Source organism: Phycodurus eques, chromosome 11 (assembly GCF_024500275.1).
Source record: "Phycodurus eques isolate BA_2022a chromosome 11, UOR_Pequ_1.1, whole genome shotgun sequence".
In the NCBI taxonomy this organism is placed as follows: domain Eukaryota; kingdom Metazoa; phylum Chordata; class Actinopteri; order Syngnathiformes; family Syngnathidae; genus Phycodurus; species Phycodurus eques.
Window position 1 is genome coordinate 9567772 of NC_084535.1, and position 27761 is coordinate 9595532.

General features: G+C 41.4%; 1 protein-coding gene across 5 annotated transcripts in view; it reads left to right on the forward strand.

The window, feature by feature from the left end:
* Positions 1-27761, forward strand: part of akt3a (v-akt murine thymoma viral oncogene homolog 3a) — a 76732-nt gene that overhangs the window by 26427 nt on the left and 22544 nt on the right. For 2 of the 5 annotated variants that reach the window (XM_061689625.1, XM_061689626.1), the window contains exons 3-4: positions 19895-20020; positions 25252-25381. In XM_061689625.1, coding sequence (XP_061545609.1) covers positions 19895-20020; positions 25252-25381 — 256 coding nt within the window. Of the gene's footprint in view, positions 1-18730; positions 19686-19894; positions 20021-25251; positions 25382-27761 lie in introns of those variants that run through there. The other 3 variants (XM_061689627.1, XM_061689628.1, XM_061689629.1) reach the window with 2 other exon arrangements.

Here is a 27761-nt window from a genome sequence, read left to right on the forward strand (position 1 = left end):
TGTGTTTTGAATAGAGCTGCTGTAAAGAAGGCTGCTCATTACGGGCGCCTGCTGCACGTCTAAGACACTGTGGGACTTTCACAACAGCTCCAATATTGGAGCGACCGACAGACACTATGATACTGAAATGGCTTACTTTAACAAACAATTATTTATTCTGTCTGTGACAGATACAGTTTTAAGGTTGAGGGTTCGAATCTGGGCTCTCGCCTTCCTGTGTGAAGTTTTCACATTCTCCTGGTGCTTTCCTGGGTTTTCTCTGGCTACGCAGACTTTCTAACACATCCTCAAAACACACTTTAGGTTCAGTGAAGAGTCTAAATTGTCCATAGGTGTGATTGTGAGTGTCTGTTTGTGCCTTGTGATTGGCTGGCGACCAGTCCGGGATGTACCCCGCTTCTCGGCCAAAGTCAGCCGAGCTCACCCCTGACCCTAATGAAGATAAGTGGTATAGAAAATGGATGGATATTTTACAGTTTTATTTAATGCGTTTGATGTTTAAACTTATGTTTTACATTTTAACTTAATAACCTGTGTATTTTGACTTATTGTTGTATATTTGTATATAATAGTTTATATTGTATCATGGTATGTTTTGTGTATTTACATTTTAATGTTTTTACTTAGGCGGCACGGTGGCCGACTGGTTAGAGCGTCAGCCTCACAATTCTGAGGACCCGGGTTCAATCCCCGGCCCCGCCTGTGTGGAGTTTGCATGTTGTTCCCGTGCCTGCGTGGGTTTTCTCCGGGCACTCCGGTTTCCTCCCACATCCCAAAAACATGCATTAATTGGAGACTCTAAATTGCGCGTAGGCATGACTGTGAGTGCGAATGGTTGTTTGTTTCTATGTGCCCTGCGATTGGCTGGCAACCAGTTCAGGGTGTACCCCGCCTCCTGCCCGATGACAGCTGGGATAGGCTCCAGCACGCCCGTGACCCGAGTGAGGAGAAGCGGCTCAGAAAATGGATGGATGGATGTTTTTACTTAATGGGGTTTATATTTTACTGCTGTTTTGTTTTACTTCATACATTTTGTTTTTATTTCATACATTTTACGTTTCTAATTATTGAGTTTTATTATAAGGCGGCGGCACAGTGGACGACTGGTTAGTACATCTGCCTCACAGTTTCCGGGTTCCAATTCGGGCTCACCTGTGTGGAGTTTGCATGTTCTCCCCATGCATGCGTGGGTTTTCTCCAGGTACTCCGGTTTCCTCCCACATCCCAAAAACATGCATGGTAGGTTAATTGAGGACTCTGAATTGCCCGTAGGTGTGAATGTGGGTGGGAATAGTTATTTCTTTATATGTGCCATGCAATTGGCTGGCGACCAGTCCAGGATGAAACCCGCCTCTCGCCCAGAGTCAGCTGGGATAGGCTACAGCACGCCCGTGACCCTAATGAGGCTAAGCGGTAAAGAAAATGGATGGATAGATGTTTTAAGAAGTTCTGTTTCATGTTTTACTATTTGTTGTGTGTTTTTTGTTGTTGTTTTTATTTAATGTTTTTCATTTTAAAGTAATCCAAAGTTGTATGTTTTTACTTCTGCATTTTTATTGAATAAGTTTTGTTTTAGCATGGTATGTTTTACTTATGACACTGATGGTGTAGTGGTACACTCGCCTGACTTTAGTGCGGGCAGCGTGGGTTCAGTTCCCACTCAGTGACGGTGTGTATGTGAGTGCGAATGGTTGTCCGTGTCTATATGATAATGACTGCGACTGACTGCCGACCAGTTCAGAGTGTAGTTCGCCTTTCGCCCGAAGTCACCTGGGATAGGCTCCATCGCCCCGCGACCCTAACCAGGATAAGCGGTGTTGAAAATGGATGGATGTATGGATGGATGTTTTACTTATGTTATTACTTTTTTTTTTTAATGTTTCAATACCTTTTAATGGAATCACTCTCCACTCCGCAATTATTTTTGGTGGGCACACCTCTAATGTAGCATATTTAGACCATATGCAGTTGTGTATGCTTTCACTGTAGTTTACAGTTTTTAATGTGTTTATTTCTGTTGTTTGCACAGACACAGGTGTTGTCACAATTTTGATGCCATTAAGATGGCATTGACGGGGAAAATCCAATCTGTGCGTTTACGCTACAGTCACATTTGCAGATGTCTGATAGATGTCAGATTTTTATCCACATTTGGAAGAGGCCTGATTCCGATCTGACAACATATTTCATGATATTTTTATATTAATGCTGCCGTGACTTGAGAGCAAAAGAATTGGAATTGTGTAACTTGAACCACGCAGTCTAGATCCAGCCATTTACCAGTCTCGATTACACTGTCATCCATGCAACTGGCGACACTACATCATTGGTGGCTAGCGTTTGTATTTAATTTTTTACATTTGCTTTGGCAACAGACAAAACAAAACAAATATGATTACGGTCTCTGTGGCTTATTAGTTATGCATAATGGAGTGTGACTGATGACTGTGAGAGAGAGACAAAAACAGCCTAGGCGGCGGCATTTTGCCTGCATTTTGTCATCATGTTCATTCATAAAACCAGGTTGTATGTCCTGGTCCTTGTGTTGGTATCGATCTTGATGGAAAATACTTATTATTCTTATTATCCATCCATCCATTTTCTTTACCGCTTATCCTCACTAGGGTCACGGGCTACTTGAGCCTATCCCAGCTATCGTCGGGCGTATTATTATTGTAACACACTAGTTAGACAGATAGGAAGACGGACAGAAGGCATGGACAAAAGGGGGTAAAGCAGCAGTTAGTGAGCTGGAGAGCACTTGCTGTCGCCCCTATAATACAACACATCAATTGGCTGGGCTGGTGTGTGTGTTAATAGTACTTGATTGTTTATTCTCGCCTGTTGCGCTTGGCTTTTCTGATCAAGGGTGTGTGTTTGTGCATGTATGCGTGTGTGTTTATGGATGTGTTTGTCTGGGTGTGTACAGCGAGGTATGTTGTGCGTGTGTATAGGTTTACAGGGAGACATGGAGACTAACAGCACAATGCTTTCAGAAAGAAGGAGTGCGTTAAGGGGTGGCTTTACAAAAGATCAGTGGGTCTTAAGTTGCGCACACGCATGCACGCGTAACGCCAGCTGCTGCCCACAGGCCCCAGCCCGGCATTTCTGAATGAATAATAGAGAGCCAGCCACTCTGGAATAGTAGCAACACACACACACACACACACACACTCACACATGCAGAAAGCTTTGCACCTGTTCACCGCTGCTCAATTGGCAAGGGTCGGGGCTGGTTAAGGTCCCACCCGGACTGTTTTAAACATGAATGAACACACACACACACACACACACAGTTGTGTTAGCCTCCTGATCATGCCTTGTCCCATTCTGAAGACAACGCGCACATTCTGCGTTGTAAATGTCAAACGTTTTTCCCATAGGAAATAATCTGTCCCATGTCAAACTGACACCATGTGCCATCACGCCACCTTTAAAAGCCAATGTTTGTTACATCCACCCATTTTCTATAGTGCTTGGCCTCATAAGGGTCACTATCGGGTGAGTTGAAGCCTATCCCAGTTCCATAGTTTGAACCTCAGAACTGTGAGGCATACATGCTATCCAGTAGTCCAAGAAGCAGCCCTGAAGTCTAAGTCTAACATTACTAACTGACACAGAAGTTGATGACACTGCTCTCTTCCCTTAATGACAATAACCACAACATTCAAGGAAGATGACTGTCATAGGAGAGTATCAAATAAATAAAAAAAATAAAAAAAGTTAACCACTAATTAACGTATATAAAACTATTCAACCTTGGATGATATACGGCAGAAGCTTAGAATTGAAGGTAGTGGACAAAGGTGGTCTTGCTGAAGTTATTGCGTTGTACTTGTACATTTTTAACAATCATACAAGTGTAAAAAGAAGTTGGCCACTGAGTAACAAAAGTAAGGTGTGCCCAAATTTAAAAAAAATAAAAAAAATCTATATATATATATATATATATATATAGATTTTTTTTTTTTTTTTTTTTTTTTTTTTTTTTTTTTTTAATAAACATCATTTTGTACTATAATGACATAGCCAATTCTTGCTCAAATGATCTCCAATTTTGACAGTAAACTACAGTGGTGCTTTGAGATATGAGCTGAATTCTTTCTGTGACCACACTCGTAAAATTTGTCTCAAATCATCTTTAACCATTGAACATGAATTGAAATGTCATTAATCCGTTCCAGCCTCCCCCTAAAAAACAACAAAACATTTTGTAATGTGTTTTTAATAAGAAACATAGCACTCTATAATATTGTACTTTATAAAAACATAGAGTAATAACATAATTCAATAGAATGTGAATAATTGAACAGTAGCCGGCACGGTAGTCGACTGGTTAGGACATTTGCCTCACAGTTCTGGGGACCGGGGTTCGAATCTCGGCCCCGCCTGTGTGGTGTTTGCATGTTCGCCCCGTGCCTGGGTGGGTTTTCTCCGGGCACTCCGGTTTCCTCCCACATCCCAAAAATGTGTTGTAGGTTGATGGATGACTCTAAATTGCCCGTAGGTGTGAATGTGAGTGCGAATGGCTGTTTGTTTCTATGTGCCCTGCGATTGGCTGGCAACCGGTTCAGGGTGTACCCCGCCTCCTGCCCAAAGATGCCTGCGATAGGTTCTAGCAACCCGTGTACCTAGTGAGGATAAGCGGTAAAGAGAATGGATGGATGGATAATTGAACAGTTTGTGCATTATGATTGAATGTTTCAATTCAATTATTTTGTGCTTTTCCTTCTGGTGTGCCCTCCTTCACCACCAGGGGACAGTATAATATAGTTTTACAGACCCAAACGAGTGAGTGTCGCCACTACTCCCAGGGATTCAGCAGCTGCAATAATATTAGTCTTTTTTTTCAAAAGGGATAAAGAATGAATGTGTGTGTATTGTGATGTTGTCTCTCTACGTGTGTTGCTCCACTGTTTGTGTTCAAGTATCAGTTGCCACAACTATCGATGCTGATTGTTGACCCGTCACAGGTGTTTTCCATCATGTTTTAACATTAACCTAGCGGGTGCATTTTTAAGGCAAAATTATTTACGCATTTTAAATACACGTGTAATCTTTTGTTTTATGTTTAGTTTGACAGTAAACTTCAACTGGGGTTGGCTATAAACAGCTTTAAATGTCTTTTTTGAAAAGAAATTCTTATCTGCCAGCTGTTGCTTATTGTGAAGCGAGTTGAGTTTACTGCCACCATACAGCGCTTGCCAAAAATAATCGTCCAAATGATGGCTCGGATCTCAAATATTGTAGGTCGAGTCACTTGTATCTGAAGGCACGACTGTAACTGTAGAAATGTACTGTTTAATGTTAAACAAGTTAAATGTCAGTTAGTCTGTTTTACTTTTGTACAGTGACAGTCACTTGTAATAAACAGGCATTTTGTGTGTTATGCTGGATCACAGTCCAAAAAAAGAACGTGCAGTGTGCATTTTTGCGGAAATTCAAAAAAAAATACACTAAATGCAAACCAGATTTGGACATGGCATAAACAATTTAAAAAGAAAAGCAAAAAGCAAAACGTCTGTTGTGTCACAAGCTGTGTGCATATTGAACATTAGTAGAGCTGTGTAAAATCTGCTATAACATTTTTTTAATATGTTGGAATTTCATAAGTATATATATATTTTTTTTCAACATGAAGCCCATTTAATTTCATTTGCCTAAGACCAGAGGCGTAGCTAGTCATTTGGGGTAACTAAACCCACAGCCCTCCACAAAAGATGAGTATGTAGCTAAGGAAAACTTCTGAAATCTGTTACAATTGTCTAACGGCATTAATGACTACTTAGAAAACCATTTTATATGTTCCCCCTGTCCTGGTAGTGATATTTATCACCAAAGATTGTGAATATTTATGTTTATCATCAACTAAAAATGGTGAATTTGAGAAAATTCTCCAGTTTCCCGAGCTAAATAAACTCCTTAAAATGCTTCTTGAGGATTATCATCTAACAAATGAAGTTAGCAGGGATGATGAAAGTTTGTTTTGCAAAACCCACTTGAGTTAATCCCTTACAAAAGTCTGTTTTTAAATTGTACAACCTCAGGGGCATTTGAATGTCGAAGGACATGGAAGCCCACTCTCTTTGTTCCCTGTGAATCTAAGTATTTCATCATTTGCGCTCATGTGGGTTTATTAATGTGAGCACCATTATCTGAGCAATGGAAATGTTGCCCTTCATATGCTCATAGGCCTCCAGTCATGATATAGTGGAACAAGGGTCACTCACGGGGCTAGGGGAAATGCAGGATAAGTATTTAATGTGGAAAATAGCACAAAGTTAACTAGTGTGTGTGTGTGTGTGTGTGTGTGTGTGTGTGTGTGTGTGTGTGTGATTACAAGCACCAATTATATTCGACACACACACATTATGAACACAGGGAGCGTGACATTTGCCATTTTAACGCATGTTTTCTCGCACCATTAAGCTTGGATTTTCTTTTTTTTTTTTTTCTTCTCGATTCTTGTCTTTGTTCCTACAGCAGTGATATTCTCAGTGTGTGATCAAATTTCTAATTGTAAACAAGCAAAAGTTAATTGGCTTTTTTTATGTTTTCCTTTTCATAATACTTATATTTACATTTTTTATTAATTTTCAGGTGTTGGAAAATATTGGGGGAAAATATTGGATTGTAAATATATCAATAGTAGAACAAAAAAACATGAGACAAAATACAAAAATCTTACAACTAAAAAAAATGTAAAATGTTAGACAAATAATGCAAACATTCCAGAAAATAATTATGAATAAACGTCAAACTAAATATTTCATTCCAAATACCCATAATATTAGTCAAAGACAAAAATATTAGACAAAATACAAAAATATTGCACCAAAAACATAAACTGCTAGAGAAAAAAAATACAAACATATTTAAAAAAAAAAAAATTAATAAAAATAAAAACATAAACATATGTGAAGAATATTCATTAGTCAAATAGAAGAACAAAATACAAAACTAAAAAATATTTGACTACGTAAGCATATTATGACAGTTTTTTTCAATATTGAACAAAAATACCAAAAAGATATTACCACAAAATATTGGAGACACATGTCATGACAAAAATATAAAAACACCAAAATAATGAACAAAAATATTTCTGCAAAAAAATATTGCAAAATCTTAGAGAGACATCCATCGAACCGCTTATTTTTACTAGGGTCGTGGGCGAGCTGGAGCCTATCCCAACTATCTTTGGGCGAGAGGCGGGGCACAGCCTGAATTGGTCGCCAGCCAGTTGCAGGGCACAGATAAACAAACAACCATTCGCACTCACATTTACGCTGACGGGTAGTTTAGTCTTCAGTTAACCTACCATGCATGTTTTTGGGTTGTGGGAGGCAACCAGAGCACCCAGAGAAAACCCACATAGGCACGAGGAGAACATGCAAACTCCACACAGGCGGGGCCAGGATTTGAACCCTGGTCCTCAGAACTGTGAGGCAGATGTGCTAACCAGTCACTCACCGTGCCGCCGTAGAGACGCATATAACGACAAAAACATTCCCCAAAAATTATATATTATAATTATAAATATGCGAACCCCACACTAATCCTAAATGTGTTTCAGGAAGCGGCAAACTCAGCTGACCCACCACACACACATGAACACACGTACAGACACGTCAATGTACTGAATGAGATTATGAGTAGAGCATCACAGGGTAGACACCATGCTCTAGGGAGCCACCACCATCTACCGGACAGTAGTTGTACTGCAATAGGTGAGTTTAGTAGGGATGATGAAAGTGAACAAAAAAAAAAAAGAGTGAAAATGATGGTTTAATTTTTAACCCAGATTATATGATACATCAGCCTGTGTGTTTGTACCAGCTGGGGGGGAGCAGAGGGGCACCAGGACGTTGTATCCTTCCAGACCGGCATACCAGGAGGTGCAGCTGGCTGGGTGAAATCTCTTTAGCGCCCCCGAGGGATGAGCGCACTCCCATGAGGGGCTGGGGTGGTTCCGCCCCATGAACGGCCCTGATCACTCTTGTCATGTGAACGCAACTTTTTTTTAACCCAGCTGCGTCCACAACCCTGTGCTAAAGCAAGAACACTGCGGAACAGCGACGAGTGCATTTGGATCCATCTCTTACAGCGGCCACATCCCCGATGTGCTAATTACACTAATGCACTCTAAGTGGATTTGCTTTGAAGAGCCCGGATTCGCCTTAAGATGTCTGAGCAGACTGGAGTTAGGACTGCTGGGGTGAAGGAGGGGGTTGTTGGGGTCACACACGTAGTATAAATACACACACGCAAGGAAAATGTGCATATTTTGTCCCTGTCCTCGTACGAGGCGCAGCGCGTGTCCAGTGTAGCTCCGCCGCAGGACTTGTTGCGCAATCCCACACTTTTTAATTCGTGTATGGCCTCCAACAGCCATTATCCTTCACTTCCCCTGCCCCATGTTTACCTGACTGCCTCAAGGTGTTTACACTCGAGAGCCTCTTTTCCATAAAGGGATATAGCAAAATGGCAGTCCCAACAAAAAATTTACATATACAAATGTACGAGAAAAACACAGACATTTAGTAATAAAAAGAATTGAGCGAGAAAACAATATTGACACAATATTCGCATATTATATTAAATACAAAAATACTACAAAATTGAACAGACAAAAATATTTATTTGAAAATGAAATAATAATAATAAATATTTAATGAACAATACCAACACTGTAGACAATATAAAAATATAAGGCAGACAATAAAAAATAGTAGACAAAACATACTAAATTTAAAATTATTAGACAAAGTAAAAAATAAGACAAATACAATATTTTATGAAAATGCCTAAATATTGGATAAACACATCAGAAAAACACAAGCATATTAGAAAATAACATGTGAATATGAGACAAAAATACCCCAAATTTGATAAAACTATTTCATGAAAAATACCCACATATTATACAAAATAATTAAATAAAAAAATAAAATAATACAAAATAGTCCAAAAAGTGCCGGCACGGTGGTCGACTAGTTAGCACATCTACCTCACAGTTCTGGGTTCAAATGCCGGCCCCGCCTGTGTGGAGTTTGCATGTTCTCCCTGTGCCTGGGTGGGTTTTCTCCAGGTATTCCGGTTTCCTCCCACATCCCAAAGACATGGGTGGTAGGTTGATTGGAGACTCTAAATTGCCCGTAGCTGTGAATGTGAGTGCGAATGGTTGTTTGTTTACATGTGCCCTGCGAATGGCTGGCGACTAGTTCAGGGTGTACCCCGTCTCCCGGCCGAAGATAGCTGGGATAGGCTCCAGCAGCCCGCGACCCTAATGAGGATAAGCGGTAAAGAAAATGGATGGATGGATGGATGGAGTCCAAAAAGTATGGGAAATACACACATATTGGAAAGAATAATGGAAGACAAAAATACAAAAATAAATACAAAAACATTAGCCAAATCATATAACATTTGAAAATTTTTAAAAGAAATCAGAAAATAATTCAAGCAGAAAGGAATACAAAATATAAGCCAAAAACTAAAATATTTGATGAAAAATATCCAGATATTAGACAACAAAATAAAAAATTTGAGAAAACAAACATTGGAAATAATACAAAATATAAGACAAAAGATAATGAAAAATACCTGCATATTAGACAAAATCCAGAAATAGTAGAACAAAACAAATATATTGGGAAATAAAAATAATACAAAATCTAAGAAAAAAAAAAATATATAGATATATATATATATATATATATTTAAGTAAAAATACCACATATGGCTCTGATAGTACCTCTGAACCTGGAAATTGTTTGTATGACATGGACAAAATTGGGAAAATGCTGTCTTTTTTTTATGGGTAGGGTCCAATAAGGGGCTTTTTGCTGACACTGTATTTTTACAGGCTCTGGGCCTGCTGACACTAGTATTTTTCATTCCCTGGCTGTGGTGGATGGGCGGAGCATCCGGCGCACACCTGCCTGGCATCATGATTAGTTAGGTTCTTAAGCGCCTGAGAGATGGGAGGTAGTTGCTGGAATATTGTTGCTCGTAGTCATTGCCTGTTCGGTTGTCTGTTTTGCATCCCCGTTTCATCTCGCACTTGTTTTCCCTCGTAAGTATTTCCAGTTTTCCTGCGTCCTAGTATTAGCGTTTCTTGTGTAGGTTAGACTTTGCTATGTTGTTTCTGCCCAGTTTTCTAGACTTGTGTAGTCCAGGAACTGGACCCTTAGTTGTTTTATTGCTCCTTTGTTTTATCGGTGACTAGGTTCCATCGCCTCCGCCTAGCCACCTCTGGTGTATTTTTGAAAATTGTAGTTCGCGTCAGCCATTTGCTATGTAGTTTTAATTTTTTTTTTATTATTCTTGCCCACGTTGTTCATGCACCCTTGGTTGAATAAATATTTTTTTCATTTGCTCTTATTGCTGTGTTTGCTCTGCTTTGGGGTTCAAAGGTCTGTACACTTTAAAATTGTTAAGAACACTTAAAAAAAAATACATTCTATGAACAAAGATATTGGGATTCTACCTACAGGTAGTGAGAAGGCAGCTTTGCACTCCAAAGCTATTGGAACATCCACCAATCCATCTATTTTCTATACCGCTGATCCTGTTCAGTGTCGTAGGAAGCCAGACAAGGTTAGCAGTGGGAGCTACCATACAAATGTTGGTAAAATGCTTTGTTTGTATTACGCTTGCAAAATACTCTGCTTCAAACAAACTAATGTTAGAATTTATTTTTTCCTGCGATTGGCTGGCGACCAGTTCAGGGTGTACCTCACCTCCCGCCCGAAGATAGCTGGGGTAGGCTCCAGCACACCCTTGTGAGGATAAGTGATACAGAAAATTTATGGATTTATTTATTCAATATTTATTACAGAAGGTCCACCAGCTGACTTTGATCCGGTACGTAATTATGCGACAGCAATGACATAATTAATGGTGCTGCCGAATAGTGTTCCAAAAGCATTTTTCATTTGACTAATGAGTGAGCACCGTTTGTGTATTGTATGTGTTTGAGTGTTTGTTATTCAAAGGTTTATACCACGACATTGGTACTAATTCGTTAGCCTGTCTATGTTTTGCATTATATGTTAGCATTAAGCGAGCGAACTTTTGTAAGACAAAGCTATTTGTTTGCTTAAATATGCAACCTGTAAGCCACTTTATTTTGTGTTAATTTTACAGTAAATTTCAACTGGGCGTGTCAATAAACAGCCGGAAGGAAGCGCACGCGGACTTTTTGAAGAATTGATTACTATCTGCCAAACTGCACACTGCACGTTCAGGGAGGGCAGAATAGTAATGTCAGGCTGACAAAATGGTATTGCTGTCGGAGTATCGGAGCATTTTTACGAGTACGAGTACAGATGTACTGTAGCGTGTTGGTGCATACCTAGTATAGTGTGCTGTGTTGGTCATCTCAAGTGCATTACACACAATAATCCATCCATCCATCCATCCATTTTCTACCACTTATCCGGGTCGGGTCACGGGGGCAGTAGCTTTAGCAGGGACGCCCAGACTTCCCTCTCCCCAGCCACTTCATCCAGCTCTTCCGGGGGGATCCCGAGGCGTTCACAGGCCAGCCGAAGGACGTAGTCTCTCTAGCGTGTCCTGGGTCGTCCCCGAGGTCTCCTCCCAGTGGGACGTGCCCGGAACACCTCACCAGGGAGGCGTCCGGGAGGCATCCGAATCAGATGCCCCAGCCACCTCATCTGGCTCCTCTCGATGTGGAGGAGCAGCGACTCTACTCTGAGATCCGCCTGGATGACCGAGCTTCTCACTCTATCTCTAAGGGAGAGCCCGGACACTGCGGAGGAAACTCATTTCGGCCGCTTGTATCTGGGATCTTGTTCTTTCGGTCACGACCCACAGCTCGTGACCATAGGCGAGGGTAGGAACGTAGATCGACCGGTAAATTGAGAGCTTCGCCTTTCGGCTTAGCTCCTTCTTTACCACAACGGACCGATACAAAGTCCGCATCACTGCAGACGCTGCACCGATCCACCTGTCGATCTCCCATTCCATTCTTCCCTCACTCGTGAACAAGACCCCAAGATACTTGAACTACTCCACTTGGGGCAGGATCTCACACACAATAAGAGCAGTAAAAACATACAACCCCAATTCCAATGAAGTTGGGACATTGTGTTAAACATAAATAAAAACAAAATACAGTGGTTTGCAAATCATGTTCAACCTATATTTAATTGAATACACTACAGAGACAAGATATTTAATGTTCAAACTGATAAACTTTGTTTTTAGTAAATAATCATTAATTTAGAATGTTTTGGCAGCAACATGTTCCAAAAAAGCTGGGACAGGTGGAAAAAAAACACCTGTTTGGAACATACCATAGGTGAACAGGCTAATTGGGAACAGGTGGTTGCCATGATTGGGTATAAAAGAAGCTTCCCTAAATTGCTCAGTCATTCACAAGCAAAGATGGGGCAAGGTTCAGCTCTTTGTGAACAAGTGCATGAGAAAATAGTCGAACAGTTTGAGGACAATGTTCCTCAACGTACAATTGCAAGGAATTTAGGGATTTAATCATCTATGGTCCATAATATCATCAAAAGGTTCAGAGAATTTGGAGAAATCTCTGCATGTAAGCGGCAAGGCCGAAAACCAACATTGCATGCCCGTGACCTTTGATCCCTCAGGCAGCACTGCATCAAAAACCGACATCAATGTGTAAAGGATATCACCACATGGGCTCAGGAACACTTCAGTAAACCAATGTCAGTAAACACAGTTGAGCGCTACATCCGTAAGTGCAACTTGAAACTCTACTATGCAAAGCAAAAGCCATTTATCAACAACACCCAGAAACGCCACCGGCTTCTCTGGGCCCGAGCTCATCTAAGATGGACTGAAAGTGTTCTGTGGTCTGGACTGAAAGTGTTCTGTGGTCCGTCGAGTCCACATTTCAAAATTGTTTTTGGAAATTGTCGATGTCGTGTCCTCCGGGCCAAAGAGGAAAAGAACCATCCGGACTGTTATGGACGAAAAGTTCAAAAGCCAGCATCTGTGATGGTATGGGGCTGTGTTAGTGCCAATGTCATGGGTAACTTACACATCTGTGAAGGCACCATTAATGCTGAAAGGTACATACAGGTTTTGGAGAAACATATGCTGCCATCCAAGGAACGTCTTTTCATGGACGCCCCTGCTTATTTCAACAAGACAATCCCAAACCACATTCTGCACGTGTTACAACAGCGTGGCTTCGTAGTAAAAGAGTGGGGTACTAGACTGGCCTGCCTGCAGTCCAGACCTGTCTCCCATTGAAAATGTGTGGCGCATTATGAAGCGTAAAATACGACAACGGAGACCCCGGATTGTTGAACAGCTGAAGCTGTACATCAAGCAAGAATGGGAAAGAATTCCACCTACAAAGCTTCAACAATTAGTGTCCTCAGTTCCCAAATGTTTGTTGAATGTTGTTCAAAGAAAAGGTGATGTAACACAATGGTAAATATGACCCTGTCCCAAATTTTTTGGAACGTGTTGCAGCCATAAAATTCTAAGTTAATGATTATTTGCTAAAAACAATAAAGGTTAGCAATTTGAACATTAAATATCTTGTATTTGTAGTGTATTCAATTAAATATAGGTCGAACATGATTAGCAAATCATTGTATTCGGTTTTTATTCATTGGAATTGGGGTTCTACATGCTAATTTTCTTTGCCTCTCAAAGTTTAAAAATAAAAATTGGTATTTACATAATGCAAAATATCCCCGACCATGTGCTAAATGTGTCAACATTTTCCTTTCCCGTGTCAGTGCGCTTCTGCGTGTGTGCAGGAACGTGGCACATCCTCCCGACCACCGTCGCTGTGTCCCAATGCGCCAGTCACCTAGCTCTGCCTCTGCGCCATCTGCATATCAGCCTCAGCCTCGGCCAAGGCATTAAATTAAATCCCTGTTCAGGCTGATTAACAAATGGCTGGTGAGCTCACATAGTTTCCCGCTTATTTATTTAGCTGTCGTGAAGGTTTTTTGCCTTGTCGTGAAGGATCGCAAGATGAATCGGAAAAGTTAACGGGACTTTCTTTTCTGCTGGCTGAAGTTCAGCTTTGTCATTTGTACCCGTCTGTTCTCCTGCTTTCGTTCGCTCCCGTTTCCCCTCCATTCTGCACTGAGATGAATGGATAATCAGCTCCACTAATTGAGTGACATTTAGTCAGTGTGTTGTCCTAATTGTCCAATCAGAAAGCTTGGAACGGACACAGTCGCATCTAATTCATCTCCCATCGAATGCAGAAACAGCAAGCTGCTGCTGGAGACAAAACATGCCAGCGCAACTTACTTCACCTTCACATTCCTGTGTAAAGTTAAATTTTTAAGACTTATTTGAACAATGAGGGGGACGTTTTCAGAGCCTATGCAATGTAAAACTTGTTTTCCTGAAACACTTAGTTTTTTGTTTTTTTTTTATTGTTTTTTTTTAGGATAAAACCTGCGATAAATCACAAAATGTGGGGATGTTTTTCCTCAACAACTATACAGAATCAGAATCAGTCAAAGGTTTAGAATATATTTTTGTTTGTAGAGTGATACCATAATTTCTTTTGTAGCTTGAATCATTTATTTGTTCTGTGCTTTCATTTCAGACTAAAATGAGAAATTGAACTGCATAAATTTCAAATTTAAAATAGCTGGTATCATTGGGGTGTTCTAAAACTTGACTTTTTTTATTGATTGAGACAGGACAATATTATTTTGACAATTTAATTATATTTACATTACAGAGAGATAAATAGATGAGCTAACAAAATAAACAAAACATTTTTTAAAGGGTAGAAAATATATATCCAATTTCGATTTCCGATTCCACTTTTTTTCACTTTATATTTTAATACAATTAACTATAACATTTGCCACATAGTAGTAAATATCTAATCCTCTATTTCCTTCAGGCACTATGGAGCCCCAATTTGGTTCTGAAAGACCAATTAGCTTATCATGCGGTTTCATTGTATTTGTTTAATCCTACTAATGCAAAGATGTGAAATTGTAAAGAGTAAAATACTGTTAAGATATCATATAAGACAGAGAGCGGCAACACATTTTGTGTATTTTCCCGTGCCAATTAAGTCGTGAAAGACTTTACAAAAAGCCTTTTTCCTCTCACGTTCTTTGGATCCGTCAGATCACAGCGCATTCCTGTATCACCAATATCCCGCTGCTCTAAGAAACAAAAGACTCCTGTTGTCTCCGCCGCCGTATAGTTTAGTTTGGACTAATTGGTCTTGCGGGAGAAGGGAGCTTGAGCGGGTAAAACTAAATGCAACTGAAGCAAGGCGATGGTGTGGGAAGGAAGCCGGCTGTTGTCTTTATTCTGCAGCGGTCCAAACTACAAGCAGACATGTGGCTCTCGAGACAAGCTGTCCAGAGTGGAAGAGCTTCGCTGGACTCATCGCAGGCCTGGCCAAGACGCGATTGCTTCGACAGAACACCATTGGATCGGTTCTGCGCTGCCGTCTCTTTTGGACGCCTCGCGTGGACAACTGTCCATCTTCCCTCGCCGTCTGTGTCACCCCTGGCTGCCCCCCACCCCCTCCACTCATACGCACCCACCCACACACGCACAGCCACACACATATACACGCTAGCCTCTCGGTCCAGGCCAGAAGCATTGCTTAAATGTTTTCACTCGTGCTGGACAGCTGAGCGATGAAGTGGCCAGCTACAGGCGTTCGTCGCTTGGACACTTTAATCTCCGAAGTGACTCAGAGAAATGACTGGACTTGGACCAGCGAGTCTCTTGTCACTGCCAGTTTTATTATACTTTTTAGCAGTTCAACTTTTCTCTTCATCCGCATTCATTCTGATGGGAAATTGAGGTCTCTTTTCACACAGAGAGCCTGCAGATGGCCGTATCTGAGCCGTAACAGAAGATCAGCCCAATTTTGTCTTTGACTTTTACGCAAAACAGTGCAAAGGTAAAAGGATATCCCTCGATCAGAGAATTCACTAACAGTAATGTTAGCTCACCGCTGACTGTAAATGTACTGTAGGCCAAATTAACAATTTCTTGGTTGGAACTAACTGTTGTATAAACTGTTGCTGCAGCGCCAAGTGCCTAATTCCGATTTAATGTCTATATCGCGTTTTTTGGGACTGTCTCTTTCCAATCCTAGATTCCCAAATTGCATGTTAATAACTCAAATAACCTGAATGTTGGCAGGACAACTTGGTCACTCATTCTGTGTTTGTGGGTCTTCTACATACAGAAAAAAAAAAGAAATCCCAGCCCCCAATCTCTTGTAATTATTATTTTTTTTTTAATTGATAACCTATACTCACAATATTTTTCTTACTAACACGAAAAAACATGAAACAAGCATCAAATGATTAAATGTATTGATGAACATGGTCAACAAATGTTTTACTTGTACCTGCCCATTTTTAAATGTTTTCAAACAATAACCTTTCTGATATGATGTAGATTGGGGGATATAATTATTTTATCTGCTCTAACAGAGTAAAATGTTTATAGTTATTTAGAATATACAGCCATCAAAAATGTGTAAAACACACATAATTTAAAGGTTAGAAAATGTTGTGAATTTTATGGAGTGAAATAAGTATTTTATCCCCAAGCAAAACCCAAGTCAGTACTTGGGAGAGAAACCCTTGTTGGCAAGCACACAGATGACACGCTTCTTTTAGTTGGGAACTTGGCCGACTCCCCTTCACACCAACTCTCTAAATCTGTCAAGTTTTTCTAAATCCCTAAACAAGATTTCTATTGGGTTGCGGTCTGAAGACTGATTTGGCCTTATATGTTTCTTCTTTGGCCACATCTTTGTAGGCCTCGCAGTATGTTTTGTGTTACTGTCATGCTGAAAGAGCCATCCACGAAATATCTTCTTGCTGAACAAAGGAATACATTGCTCCATACGTTGGCCTCTCAATGCAGTGACGTCTCCTTGTACCCTCTCCAGAAAAATAGCCCCAAACACTCCATGCTTGACTGTGGAGTTGATGCCAAGTAGCTCAACTTGTGTTTTATCTCAATTGTCGGTAGCCACTGGCTAATTTCCGACAGACCTGACACCGAACAGCAGGGTGATGGCAGATTAAAGTCAAAGTAAAGCTCCTCGCGAGGTTGACGCCGAAGAAACAGAGTGGTAAACTTCTCTAGATGATGCTGAAAAAGGTCCGAATCACTATCGGCACTTCAGCAGTGGTGGAAATTAGCTTGTCAGCTGCTAACGGCTAGCTGCTCAACATTAGGTACAATAAAACTAAATCGTTTAAATCGCTAATGGGAAAGTAGTGATTGGTATTTTTATGGGTTTACATTAGGGGTTGAACGACCCCCCAAATTTTTTTTGTTGACTATAATGGATGGAAGTCAAGTCGAAGTGATATTTCACTTGATATTTTTTCGACATAGTACAGTGGCCGACCAACTGTTTCCAGTTTCACATGAAGACATTTGACGGACTGGTATAGAAATAAATGAAAACAAATTATTAAAAATACAACTCGCCATTACGCTAATTGTTGTAATTGTAATTAGCATGTTTCTCTTCAGCAAGCCAGCCAGTTTCATCTTGTGTTCCATAGCATAGCGTGTTGTATGACGGGGCATCAAAGGCTACCGGTCTCATTTTTGGTTATATATTTAACGTTTAGACTATTAGGTTGAGAGTAATATAAAAAATTCAAAATTGGGCCAGGGTATGGGAATTTTCACTCTTTGCGTATCCCCGCGAATAGCGAGGTTTCGCTGTAGTTTTTTAATTTTTAAAAATTTTTTTTTTTTTTGGGGGGGTGGGGGGGGGGGCATGTCAGTACATATTTTGGCAAATTCCAGTCTCGTTTGGTGACCAATATGATTTTTTTTTTTTTTTTTTTTTTTTTTTTTTTTTCATTTAACAGAAGGGTACCAACGATGTGTATGAAACTGCAAACCCTCATTTCCACTTTCATAACACAGTATGGTGTGGTTTAAATTATCACACTTAGCAATAATCACACCCTCTTTTTGCCACCTTTTCAGTTCTCTTTCTTCCCCTTCCTTATTCTTGTTTTTATCGATAGCAAAGAATATGCTTCACTTCTCTAAAGGACAGGAGGAGGAAATGCGCGTGGGGGGACCGAGTGGGCAGAGTTGTTAAAAAGAGAAAAATAAAGACCAATCGAGGGGGAAATGTGTGATTTGGTCATCACAATGGCACGTTGGCACCTGGCTCCATATTCTTATCTGTGTCTTATCATATTCAAATCAGCTGGTACACACACATAGCACACGCACTTCCAACTGCAGACAGAACTTGGAGGTACCGGAAGGGCCCACAGTCACACGGTCCCTTTGGCGGAGCAGGTGTTTTTGCACGACGTGCTAATGAGCGTGGCCTGCTGTCATTCCAGCTTTAAATGGATGTCGCAAATAGAACAGACACCCACAAATACACACACACATGCTGCCTATTCTCCTCTCGTGGCAAATTAGCCAGAAAAAGGTGATCAGAGCTGTTAGCCAGAGTTGTGCAATGCTTGCACAGATGCCATTTCTCTATGTTCACCAGGTGTATGCTGGAGGAATGGTTAATTAAAAAAAGAAAAGGCTTGAGAAGGAGGGAACGTTGCTTAGAGTGAAATATTTACACAGTGCTACTCCTGGTGCTAGAAAGTGTTGAGATTTTTCTTGTTGTTTTTAATCAACAGCTGAGTGTCAGTAGCTGCAGGCTTCACTCTGCCTTGGTGTGTTTGTACCCACCGTACTTGTCCAACTGTGTGTGTAAGGCTGTGTTCACACTTGACATGCTTGGTTTGTTTAAAACACACTCCAAACTGTGGTGTGATCTGCGAGTGAAGTTCACTTAGTCAAATGTGCACCAGACAACTACATTCGGTTTCAGTTTGTTTGGTCAAGTGTCAACGCTGTCATCCGATCCCTGGTGCGGAGAAAACAACTGAAGTCCTGTGAGGTTTGTATGGTGATGTGTGAAGGCTGTCATTGGAGCCCTCATGCGCTCAAAACAACTCAACTCTGATACTGTTTGTTTGGTCAAGTGTGAACGCCTTCATCTGAACTGTGGTATGTACCAAACAACTGAATACTGGTGTGGTTTGTTTGGGAAATGGTGAACTTTGTGAACGCTATTATTCAAACGCTGTTGCGCAACAAACAACTGAGTTCTGGTGCGTTAGGTTTGGTCATGTGTGATCATTATCATCCAAACCCTGGTGTACACTAAACAAGAAAAGTGTGGTGTGGTTTGTTTGGTCAAGTGTAAATGCTATCATCCCAAGTGAACCAGGACCAAATCTCATTTGGTCCAGACCGGAACACCCCACTACAGGTGTGAATACAGCCTAGGTCTGTCCGTGCTTTTTGCACTAGTTTTTATCATCCTCTATGTTGTGGAAACGTTTGACACCTGTGTAATCCAGCGGCAGGACATCGGTGGAAAAAAAAAATGCTGTCGTGCCACCTCGGCGCCAATCTGTGCCAACCAGTCGGGTAAAGTTCTGACACCAACTGCGGAGATGATGTGATTTGTTGCCACGGTCCGAGACTGGCTATTCCACGTCTTCTGTGTTTCCACTGTACGTGTTATTGTGTGTGTGTGTGTGTGTGTGTGTGTGTGTGTGTGTGTGTGTGTGTAAGTCTGAGCGGGGTGGCGACCTCGACACCTGCCCATGTATCGGCCAGATGATGCTGCTGGCATGGTTACTTCGAGTCGAGTGCTGGTAAACATGTTATTGTCATATTTTACACTATAATCCGATCGGAATCTGGCAGGCAAGCGCTGTGCAAGTCATTGAGATACTACGTGTGGGCACTGCAGTGTTTTTTGACAGATGAGTGTTTAGGCTCTCATCTGTCGAGGCAGTCAAATCTGTATTCACACTTATGATTGTGATTCATATTAATACTCTGCTCTGGTTCGTGCCTGCAGGTGAATACATAAAGAACTGGCGGCCACGTTACTTCCTGCTCAAGACAGACGGCTCATTCATCGGCTACAAGGAGAAACCTCAGGACGCCGACTTGCCCTACCCGCTAAACAACTTCTCCGTAGCAAGTACGTTACTCACATCCCGTCCCGTCTGAAACGCATTATTTGTTCCCTACAAATCTTTAATACAGTGAATAGGTGAATTTGTAAACCGCGCTATGCGGGGGATTAATGTTATTCAAAATACACCATAGTCAATTACTAACCTATGGTAACGCAGTATTTAAGTCATAATTACATTAAGTATTTGTATGAAAAACACAAATGAGTGTATGTTTTTGTGCTACATGATGACATATTCTTACACTGCTGTGCAAACTAGCTCATTGCACGCGATACGTATCCATGAAATGTTAGCGCCATCGGAAACCGACGACCCGGTGTAATCAATCCCTCTTTGGGGGTTTCTTCATAATACAGGTGATTTTTCTATATTTCTTAAAGACCCTGTACAGTGAATTCAGAGATTGATAAATCAATTATACATGTTTGAAGATATTTACGAAAAATGCGCAAAGACTGAGACCGATGCAGTACACAACTGTGGAGCTATAGCGTGAAACTGTTTTTCACCATTTCAGTTTTCCAGATTTTTTTGGGCATGGCCAAAATAGCGCTACGTGACTTTCTTAGTAGTATGGCATGCTTTGTGGTTCCACCACTACATAAGGACTTGAGCGCCTTCGTTCACATTAGCGGTTATCCTTGCAATTGTGATGTGCAGTTATCTACCTAGCTATGCCTCTCCAAAAATGCATCTTCCTTTCAGATAGTCCGCTGGCTTGGCCGCATTAGAGAGCCTCACTCAGAAGAGAAAGGCGCATCATGCAGAGAAAGGCAGAAGAGCAAGGAAGATGGGAAACAAAATCAAAAAAGTCAGACTTCATAGCCAGCGTTTGGACTGGGGCTTCGGGCAGGCACGACAGCTTTAGAACGCCTCGTTGTTGGCTGTGAGTGCACACGTCACTGAGAGAAGGTGGAAGACCAAGAGTAAAAAAAAAAATAGCCAGACCTGAGCATGTGTCAGCGTGCGGACAATGGCTTTGTGTTGGCGTGACGCAATGTGGAAAAGCCCTGCAACGATCTGGTGTGATATGTTCCAGTCACCGTAGGAATTAAGCGGATATATTTTCGCAGCTCAAAAATGTAGTCATGTTGTATGCATAAGATAGATGCTAGACGAAGTAGCTTTCACTTTTAAAGGTCGTAGCAGAAATATTTCATTGATAGTTGAAGGTTGAGTGGGGCGTGCTTTCAGCGTGTTCACTGGACACGCCCACAGTGCTCGAGAGCAGTTTATTATGAAACCTCATTTTATGTACTTGGCGATTTTTTAAAAATGTTTTTATTATTTTCTTAATAATTTTTTTAAGCAGTCCACTGGTTAGAGCGTCTGCCTCACAGTTCTGAGGACCGGGGTTCAATCCCCGGCCCCGCCTGCGTGGAGTTTGCATGTTCTCCCCGTGCCTGCGTTGGTTTTCTCCGGGCACTCCGGTTTCCTCCCACATCCCAAAAGCATGCATGGTAGGCTCATTGACAACTCTAAATTGCCCGTAGGTGTGAATGTGAGTGCGAATGGTTGTTTGTTTGTATGTGCCCTGAAATTGGCTGGCAACCAGTTCAGGGTGTACCCCGCCTCTTGCCCGATGATAGTTGGGATAGGCTCCAGCACGCCCGCGACCCTAGTGAGGAAAAGCGGCTCAGAAAAAGGAAGGATGGATGTTTTTAAGCATTCATATTTGGCAGGGTTCTCAACACTGTTCTCTGTGGTCTGTCAAATTTAGACGACATTTATTTTCACTTTACATGGACTTTAAAGCTATACATCCAATTGTCACAGTGAAGTGGTACACCGCCGGTGAACCGTATAGCTTTCGTGATGATGTATTTATCAGTAATTCACGGTGTCAGCACCGAGCTAACACGGTCCACAGTGTAGTTGACATGTGCAATTAGACGGCTAATGAGTTAGCAGCATTTTAATGTCTCTAATTCCCAGCCAAACACTATAACCTTGCATTGGACCAGTTATGATGTGTGTGTGTTATATTGTCAGCAGACAGGCGTAAATAGTAAATACCGCTGTTGTTATTTTTTTTATTTAAACTACAGGAATAGCAGTTTCAATGTGACACTCAATGTTTTAGGGATTATCTTGTTTGATTTTCTAGAAATTTGGTCATTTAGATTTATGCCCATGATTTTAATGGATTAAATACGATTAGACATCTGGGGCATATGTCATGCGGCATAAGTCTCATAATACGTTCACGTTCATAGAACGTAATCTGATAGCTGCGTGTTTGCCATTTCACCTCTTGGCATGCAGCCTCAGTTTATGACGTGCTATTTCGATTACTGTATGAACAAAAGTCTTGGGACGCAACAACTCCATTTTGTCTTCCATTTTTACTTCCTGTAAGTAAAATGGTGGATGGATGGATGTCTCCTTTAAAGTCTCCTTTCACTTCACATGTAATATTGAGATAATTATCTTTAATATCCATCCATCCATCCATCCATTTTCTTTACCGCTTATCCTCACTGGGGTCGCGGGCGTGCTGGAGCCTATCCCAGCTATCTTCGGGCGGGAGGCGGGGTACACCCTGAACCGGTCGCCAGCCAATCGCAGGGCACATAGAAACAAACAACCATTCGCACTCACACTCACACCTACGGCAATTTTAGAGTCTTCAATCAACCTACCACGCATGTTTTTGGGATGTGGGAGGAAGCTGGAGTGCCTGGAGAAATCCCACCCAGGCACGGGGAGAACAAACTCCACACAGGCGGGGCTGGGATTTGAAACCCGGTCCCCAGAACTGTGAGGCAGATGTGCTAGGCAGATGTGCTAACCAGTCGTCCACCGTGCCGGTCTCTCTTTAATATGATTCCAAAAATATACAAATTCTTAGCATTAAACAACCATATTATAAAGTACTCGTATTATAAAGGGGTACTCAGTTGTTCATGAGAAAGGAGGAGGAGAAAATGGATGGGAACAGGGATGGAGGGCCGCTTGTGAACAGATGAGCGATGGAGGGATCTACTGAGAGTTTGAGCATCCTGAACAGACAGCGAGGAGGAGACAGGATCAGGGAAGGCGGCGGAGGAGGAGAAAGAGGAAAAAGGAGTTTGTGCCGAGGACAAGCCGGGCCATACATCCGGCCCCGGCTGCTTGGCACTGTGCTGGCACTGCCACATCTGTTGCCCAAAGCTGCGAGGCCAGGTGGCGCATGTGTGTATATGCGTGTGTGTGTGCGTGCATGCGCGCGTGTGTTTGTTTATCTGTGTGCAAGCGAACAACAGAAGTGGTCAGATGGAGCAGAGACAGTACAGGCCTGTTCCCTGCAGAGTGACACACACACACACACACACACACACACATCCACATCCACCCACTAAACTGCTACACAGATTTTGCAGTCGCCTGCTGTGGCAAACCTAATTTCAACTCAAACTTCTAATGTGTGTGTATAGGTGTGAGTGTTTTTTGGCATTGGGCGTCCAGTGACCTTGTTTTCTGGCAGCACAGCAGGTCAGGTATAACTTTGTGTATGTGTGTTGGACCTGTGTGGCATCGCTATTAACCTTCTAGTCTGAATTTAGGGCAGCGCCTTCACACGCTGTGCCGCGCCTCACTTGAACACAAAGTTGTTCTAGTGAGCGAGTGAAGGGGATAGCTGAGGACGTCACAATGCCTTCCCCGTCCCCACAGCCGGCTCACAGCCCCATCTGGCTCTGTGTGCGCACGTTTCTGCCTTTGTGTACAAATGGCCTAATGCGCTGCCCATTTTTTTTGCCCGCCGCGCAATTCTTCAGATATTCACCAGATGCGCATGTACCGCAGCACATATTATCCTTTGGCACGCCGAAGCGGCTGCGTTTGGAATCCTCGGCAGTGGATGTTATTACCTTTTTTTCCCCCTCGCTTTTAAAGCACTTCAAAGACCGGCTGCATCTGTGCTAATGGAACACACTTGCCTAAAAGTCATAGTATTCTACTAACACCATTTTTCACAGTTGTCAGTTATTCTTCCTGCATGTGTATATACAGTGCTTAACACATTTATAAGCCCACTAGCAATTTGTCTCAAAGAGCATCCAGCAATATGAAGTGTGATCTTGATGTTTTAGAGTTTCACTTTTCAAAATGAAACTACCTATTTATACCCACTTTTGAAAGTCAGAAATGAGCAGAGTACTTTGAAGGCCCACCCGCAATAGGTGAAAAGCTATGATAGAGACCATATAAAAAAATATTTGGTAGTTTCACCCCTCCCACATACTTTAAAGCACCCTCCAACTTTTTAACACATTGTATATGTACTTGAACACAAAAACATTCCAAGCATAAAATATATATAACATTCTGTAGTTATCTATGTTACATGCATGTGGCTGGTGGGGTGGTGTGGGATGTCGTCAAGTCTGTGTGCGAGTGTCTCAGCGTGAGCCATGGCCAACAGCAGCTTAAGCGTAAGTGTACTCTGGGTGTCTTTGTGTTTTCTTCTAGCCTTCAATAAACGGCTGAAAAATGTAGCTGTGGCTTTCTTTAACCACATACATTCAGTAAGTACAGTATACTGTAAAAACTGTTGAAAAATGATCGCTTAAATAAAACGTGATAATTGGCTCAAATAAAGAACCATGATATTGTAGTGAACACTACTTGCAAAATCAAAGCTCAAAGTATAGAAAAAAGTGAGTACCTGTTAAAACAGTCAAAGCATTTTTACTCATGTAGGCAGCACTCTGTACGTTATATTTCATCCACTTGTCAATTAGTCATGCATCCATGCACGTGTTGTATGCAGCAGACACATAACCAAATACCTCCCAGTTACCCAACTGTGTCGACAACCACAACCAGCAATCAAGTATGTGCCGCTTAGCAGAAGCTAGCACTGTACATCCAACAAAACGATGCAGCTCAGTTTACCTTTTGGCTATGATGAAATAGTGTTTCAGTCAGTGTGGTCCGGCCGTCGCTTGAAAATGGCGGATTTTTACTCAGTTTAGCATCCTCGTCATCCGCGGAGAAGCTCATTATGTGAGCGCTGTAATGTAAATTAGCCACACTGTTACATCCCAATCAGGCAAAATACATAAGGGCTCGCTCACAGACGCATTTTCATAAATAGGCAGCGTACAAAAGATGCAAATCCAGTCATTTGTATCCAGGCCATTAAAAAGTACATTTTCCATATGTGCTCAAGAAGTGCTCATGAATCCAGACTTTTCTCACTGAGCCTATTTTCCAACAAACAAAAGCCTTCATGTCCCCCTGTTTGCAGAATGCCAGCTTATGAAGACGGAGAGGCCCAAGCCCAACACCTTCATCATACGCTGCCTCCAGTGGACCACAGTCATCGAGAGGACTTTCCATGTAGACTCCCCCGATGAGAGGTCAGCCGAACAGGAAAAGTAAACTTTGTTTTACTTTTTGCTTAAACCAAGCGCACATGGGCAAAAGTTAAGGAAACTAAGCCACAAACTTCCGTGACAAAAGTAAATTATTTATGATGTTGCATACATATAATCAAGGGCACAGGTAGGACTTGCTGTGTATGTACAGCAAGTGTGTCTGTATGCGTGTGTGTTTGTGTGCGTGAGTGAGGCGGGAGAGGAGACCTTTCAAGTAGCATCGGCATAAATTCTCCAGCTGCTCGCTTACTTTCTGAGGAGCTGAGGTGTTTATCTCTAGAAAATGAACAGCTTTGCCCAGAAGACCACAGATGCTCCTGTGCATCCTTTTCACTATGTGTGTGCGTGTGTGTGTGTGTTTCTAATAACTTGGTGCCTAGATAATCAAATAAACACACGGTAATTAACACAAAAGAATAACTTTACATTGATCGTTCTGATAAAAGTCAGGTGTAAACAAATGATCCAGATGTGGAGAGCTAAAACTGTCCTCCAAGGTGTGTGTGTGTGTGTGTGTGTGTGTGTGTGTGTGCGTGCGTGCGTGCGTGCGTGTTTTACTGTATTCACTGTACTGGCAGCGCTCCAGCCTCTCACATGCTGGCGTGGCTGACTGTAGACAGGCCCATTATCTCTCATTAGCAAAAAAAAAAAAAAAAAAAAACTCATTACAGTAAAGACACTCAAACCAAGAGAGAGAGCATTTGTCTGCTTTGTGACCTTGAGAGTGTTCCCGTTGCTTTTCAAGTCACTACACACAAGACACACACAACATGGCTAACTGAGCGCTCCATTGTTGTTGAATGTAAGCAGAGTTTGCCCTTGTTTTGGAGTGTGGAGGATACGCTCACAAGTCTTTGCACTCGAAAGGGATTCAGATCTTGAAATATAGTACGAAGCTCCGTTTAGGTAGAGATAGATGTTCTTCCAAATTCCTGCGAGAAACATATGGGCATGTAACTCCAAATAAAACACGCAGTAGTGATCATTTGGGAGTCAAACAGGTCTCAATATTCCCTGCGTAAATCCAGAGTCGCTTGCTTGCAGAGCGCAGAGGATATTTGCAATATTTGAATGTCGTCTCAGAATGGCTCACCTCACTTCACTCTATGCTCTCGTGTAACCCCGTAATTAACTCTGTTTGAGCAAAGAGCAGCTGAGAAAGAACATCTGAATGTCGAGACTCATTCGACTGTAACGACTAAATGAAATCATAAAGAAAAATTAAAAATGGAATTTAAAATCAATGCATTGCCATTAATACATAATTCTGTGGAGCAGATAAAATTATGGCCATGTTTTTCGCTCATTTTTACTTTTTTACAGTCAAGTCCTGACTATCTGAAAATCAAAAATGAAATTAAATAATTTTAAAAATACATACAAATACTGACAAAATTAAATTGTTTAAAAATATCTTCCAAAAAAACATACAAATTATGAAGTTACTGCATAATTTTGTGGTGCAGATAAAACCATGAAAATAAGTTATAAGCATCCGAGTAACTGCACAAACTATGACATCAGTGCCAGTACTACTATCACTGCTACGCTCACAATAACAAAACTGACGATTGAAAAATTGTCTGTTCACTAATTTGACAGTACTGTATTTATTGTCATATTTTTAGGTTCATAACATTATAAATTGGATAGTGGCTACTATCTTTGATTCCTTTGTTAAAGTGCAAAAATCTTTATTTGTGCAGGGAAAGACTTTTTCTCCCAAGTCATAACTCTGTGAATTATGACATGAAACGGAAAGTAGTCAGTCTGTAAGTGACCTGACTGACGAAAAATGAAGTGGCCATAAATAAAAACAAGCATGTCCTAGCCAATGTCGTTTATTTGCTTGGCCAGTTCCAAAAGGTCTGAAAATCAAAAATTGTCCAGCTATAAACAACAGAATTAAATCGTTTTTATTATTATTCTTTTTTTTAATTAACACATAACTTTTGTGGCACAAATAAAAGTCATAAGTCTTGTTTTTTTTTTTTTTTTTTTTTTTTTTTTTACTCACAAGAGGGAAGTGTGCATGTGTTCAAGTCATTATATTCATCGTTAGAAACAATAACCAGCCACATACACACACACACAAACACACACAACCACACACACATTCTAATTGACAAACTTTGTCCCAGCAGATGTTGAACAAGTATGCTAATGAAAAGCCAACGGGGGGAACAATGTTTGCAAACAACAATGCATTGTTCCCTCGAACACGGGGGCGTGTATAATACACGCGCACACATACGCACACAATCGCAGGCATTAGTTCTGCTCCGGGAGCATTGTTCATTGGCTTGATTCTCTTGGTGGCCATTTTCCTCTCTGTTAAACAAAGTGTTGATTTTAATTTAAAGGTGCTTTTAAAACAAGC